The sequence below is a fragment of the Plectropomus leopardus genome, chromosome 17, assembly GCF_008729295.1.
Source record: "Plectropomus leopardus isolate mb chromosome 17, YSFRI_Pleo_2.0, whole genome shotgun sequence".
In the NCBI taxonomy this organism is placed as follows: domain Eukaryota; kingdom Metazoa; phylum Chordata; class Actinopteri; order Perciformes; family Serranidae; genus Plectropomus; species Plectropomus leopardus.
The window spans coordinates 21,667,623-21,671,946 of NC_056479.1; the positions used below are offsets into that span (position 1 = coordinate 21,667,623).

At 43.3% G+C, this 4,324-nt stretch overlaps 1 protein-coding gene across 1 annotated transcript; it reads right to left on the minus strand.

Annotated features, from left to right (window-relative positions):
* Positions 1–265: 265 nt before the first annotated feature.
* LOC121957186 (WAP, Kazal, immunoglobulin, Kunitz and NTR domain-containing protein 2-like) lies at positions 266–3,935 on the minus strand. The gene is made up of 3 exons (XM_042505712.1): positions 3,717–3,935; positions 2,526–2,842; positions 266–1,466 (listed from the first exon to the last, which is right to left on the minus strand). Exons 1-3 carry the CDS (start codon positions 3,933–3,935, stop codon positions 266–268), a joined length of 1,737 nt encoding a protein of 578 aa, XP_042361646.1.
* Between the last annotated feature and the right edge of the window lie 389 nt (positions 3,936–4,324).

Genomic DNA, 4,324 nt, shown 5'->3' on the forward strand with positions numbered 1-4,324 from the left:
ACCAGCATCTTTGATGAAATATTGGATGAAAACTGACAAATGTGATCAGCAACAACTGTAAAAACTATGAGGAGTGATTTTCTGAGATCTGCTGAGCAATGAGGAACCAAGTAAAGGAAGAAAACCAGTCTAAAAAAGCAACAAAATCTACAGATAAGTTACTCGTTTATGTTTGCTGGCAGTCCTTCAGACTGGTGAGGTCACTGGAGCTTGAGATAATCAGAAAAAAAAACATAACCAACCGTAAGTGTGAGACTTTTCAAGACTACTGGACGGCAGAGAAATCTTTAAGGAAATCGCAGGTTTTCTTGTGGATAACCTCACGAAGCTTCCTGATTCTGCGAGTGCTGGAGGAACCTACAAAGCTGTCAGGCTGCAGGACGGCCATCCCATTTTGAACATCTCCCATGATGATAAGCTGCCCATCGGCTGTGGTGATGTTGGGGCAGGGGCAATTCCAGTCCATGTTCAGAAGAGTCACCTCCAAGGGTTCTTTGCCGAAAAACCTCAGACCCATCTTCTCGTCCTTCAAGATCTCCTCCACTGTCACCAAAGCGTGGCCTGACTCTTGCTCCTCCGTCAGCTCAGTCACACGCCCGAGGATCACAAAGTCACTCTTGCAGAAACTGGTGACCATCTTGGCTCGAGGTTTGCACACCTTGCAGTTGTGGTTCTTCGGAAAGGGGCACATCTCTTCACAGGCTTCTTTGGACGCAAAGTTGTTCTCATTGCCGCCGCAGCCTCCGTACACGAAGGACTGGCACTTTTTGAGGCCGCTGCTGTAAGCCCAGCGAGGCTCATACGCCTTACAAGGCCCTTGGAGGCTTGGGAGGCTGCAGGGCGCCGCCAGCTCTCCTCCGCATGATAGCATGCAGGCTTCGTAGGTGTCGAAATGGTTACGGTTTTTATTGCACTGACTGTAGGTGAAGGTGAAGCAATTGTTTCTCTTTGGTTCATAGTACCAGCTCATGCTCTCTTCTCCACAGTCATCAGTGTCTGGACTCTTAAGGCACTCTTCAGCTGGAAATGGCAGCTTGGTACTGTTCCCCTCTGCGTTCTTACCTTTCGCTTCCTTCCTGATCACTACCAAGGGGAAGTGTGATGATACACTTCCCCCAACATTTCTGGCTGTACACGTATAGATGCCAGCATCCTGAAGTTGCGCATTGTATATGACCAGCTGGCCGATGTTGGTGACAACGACGTTCCCTCGGACATGATTAGGTCTCATTATAATGTTTTCTTTGCCTTTCAGCTGTTTCTCCCAGGTGATTTCCGGCTGTGGCTTCCCGGACACCTCACACAGGAAGCTCGCTGTCTCACCCACAAAAACAGCCTGTTGGGTGGGGCCGCTGTGTATGGTGGGGAGCTGGATGTCAGCTGGGAGGGTGGTCTGTAGAGCGGTGGTGGGATGTAAGGTGGTCTCTGCTGGGATTGGACTGGTGTTTGGCCAGGTCAGGTGGTACCTGTGGGTAGGTTAAATAAGAAAGGAATTAATCAGAGCCGAGATATGACAGAGGCTCTTCCTTAATGACAATATAGAGTGCTGCAGGAATGAGTTCTAAAAAGAAGCTATCAGTTAGCAGCTACCTCAAAGAAGAGGAGCAGCAGCTAAAAAAATGCCCGAAAACTGGGAAAACAATGACATTCGGGAGCTCCTTAACCTCTTGAGTAGAGGACGACATCAGCCGTCATATACAGTAGCAGGTACAGTAAATGATTGTTACTGCCATGATGTGCCATCGTTACTGTTTATAAAACTCTGCCTATGTGCATCACATTAAAGGCAGATGCTAATGTGTTACACGTCATACCATATATATAGTTTATGCCTAAAACCCTAAAATCAATTAGTTTTTGCACTCCTAGTTCCTTTGTCTTGAAGTCAATGTTTTGTTTTGAATGGATTTTTGGTTAGATGCCTGAAATAAGGTCTACAGTTAACACAAACTGAAGAGACTTTCACATGTTCTTGACATAAAATCTGTCAGTAAATACCCCACTTGTTAATTCTTAAGCCTTCACGTGTCTTAAAAGGACTGTTACGAACAACAGGCTAAATGAGACTACAGAGCGTCATCATACTGAACATGGCATTACAACCTCGTCGTAGTGGTGACGTTCAAGTCATGGGACCATGGTGTAGTTTGTTTACAGTGTAACATTAGCTTTTCACCTCTTACGCTTCAAAAACCATAAAGTGGTGTCCATTTGTTGAACAAAACGTGTACGTTTCATTAACTTTTGTCAGCCACGGAGCTTATTTTCTGCAATAATCCAAAATCCAATGGAAAAATCCCACTAGTTTTTTGTCAAGGTAATCAGGGCGATTATGGATTAACTTCCATGTTGGCCTACAAATAAATACCATCCCAGCAGCACTCTACTGACATGTTATGCAAGGAATACTATGCTACAGCCACAAAAAAAGTTTTTTTAAATAATTTTGAGCACAAAAACAAGACAACCCTACCTCATCAAACCAAAAACAAAATAGTAGAGATCTAAAATACTTAACATGTTACCTGCAGGTGACCTCAGAGATAGAGATACCCTTGGAACAGGCCTCTGCATCCATGTAGCACTTGTTATAATACGTCATGCCGTCAGAGGCGCATGTGAAGTGGGGTTCTCTCTCACAGCGGTCCCGGCACTTACACACAGGCTGGCCATCCCAGATGTCGCACTCCGAGCCTTGCTGAGAGCACATGAACTTGTCGCAGGTGGCGCCCTCTGGCATTCCTATGGGGCCCTTGTTTCCCTTGACGTCTATATAGCGAGATGCCACGCAGCTTTTGTTGCCACATACATTGGGGCAGCACTTCTCGAATGTCTCACAGTCCTAGGTTGGAGAAGAAACAAAATTTTTCTACTTCTGTTTTTTACAGTTGGGATACAGATTAAATTAAAATAAAAGATAAAATGGTCCCTGAAATCACTCTTAAACAAAACATTACCAGTGGTAGGTTAAGTACAAATTTGAGGTACTTTACTCAAGTATTTCTTATTTCATTCCACTTTATACTTTTACTCCACTACATTGCAGAGGTAAATATTTTACTTTTAACTTTGAACTACATTTATCTGAGAGCTTTAGGTACAATTTACTTTACATTTTATACTTTTTTTCATAAAACCATAAGAAAAATGTATCAAATGTTTTGTTAAAAATGGAAATACCAAACAGTACAAGTAAGGCTGAGATGATTAGACTATTAATCAATTAGTCAATTGACAGAAAATTTATTGAAAGAAAAAAAAGATGAACATTTAAGTAATTTTCTGGTATTTTAAATAAACTAATTTTGAGGTTAATTAATTCATTTCTAGAATTTTCTGTGATGCTATGTTTTAATACTTTTAATACTTAAAATATATTTTCCTGAAAATACTTTTACTTAAGTGACGTTTTCAATGCAGGACTTTTACATATAACAAAGTAGTTTTGCAGTGTGGTACTTGTACTTTTACCAAAGAAAGGAGCTGCAAAAGGGGGGATGCACCTGTTCTTAAATACTGAGGGGCACAGGATTTGTTGAGAACAGGAAATTTAGCTGGTTGACATTTCTAGGGTTGTTTTTGACCAACTTGATATCCTGGTCTACAGGATAGATTATAACAGCGTCTTTGTTCACATGCTTGGACTGCAGACAAGCTGCATCTGTGCCCTATTGTCTCCACACATTACACAGACAGGAGCTGCATATTCAACTCACCTGGTCAGATTCACACTCGCGCATGCAGGTGCTCATAGCATCCACCCACAGGTTGGGGTTCAGCTCATTCGGGCACAGACCCGCGTGAGAGTACACCACTTTGGAAACCGACATGGGCATTGGCATTGCTCTCACGCGGCAGCTGTCCATATAAAGGAGTACAGTGTAACAATGTCCCAGAAGAAACCAAATCCATCGGGGAAACAGCATCCACCACATATCCGACGCGTAACGGAGCGGACGCTGGAAAAAATCTTGAAAAAGCAACAAGTTTAAAGTGTTGAAAATAGTCAATAAACTCTCGTCAAACTATCGCACGATTAGTTTTCTAACCTCTTGAGTCCGATGCAGCACAAAAGCGGCGGAATAGGAGCGCGCGGGACCGGTGTCGCTGTGCAGAGCTCTCCAGGTTAGTCGCTCCACGTTTAATAGCGGCGAGAGATTAGTGCCGCGGTGAGCAAACCCACTTAAGATCTAACTACATGAATTACAGTGGCCTGTCTGCTCGGACGGCAAATCCCAGCTGAGTTACAGTTATGATCAACTTAATTAAAAAAAAAAAAAAGTTCGCCAACAGTTTGCAGGCGCTGTTTCAGAGAGGACTGGCG

Excerpts from the sequence above, each read along its gene's own strand:
- LOC121957186 (XM_042505712.1), bottom strand. The coding sequence starts at position 3,935 with ATGTGGTGGATGCTGTTTCCCCGATGGATTTGGTTTCTTCTGGGACAT. Across the intron at positions 2,843-3,716 it reads GCGAGTGTGAATCTGACCAG|GACTGTGAGACATTCGAGAA; the intron begins GTGAGTTGAATA and ends TCTCCAACCTAG. Across the intron at positions 1,467-2,525 it reads ATCTCTGAGGTCACCTGCAG|GTACCACCTGACCTGGCCAA; the intron begins GTAACATGTTAA and ends ACCTACCCACAG.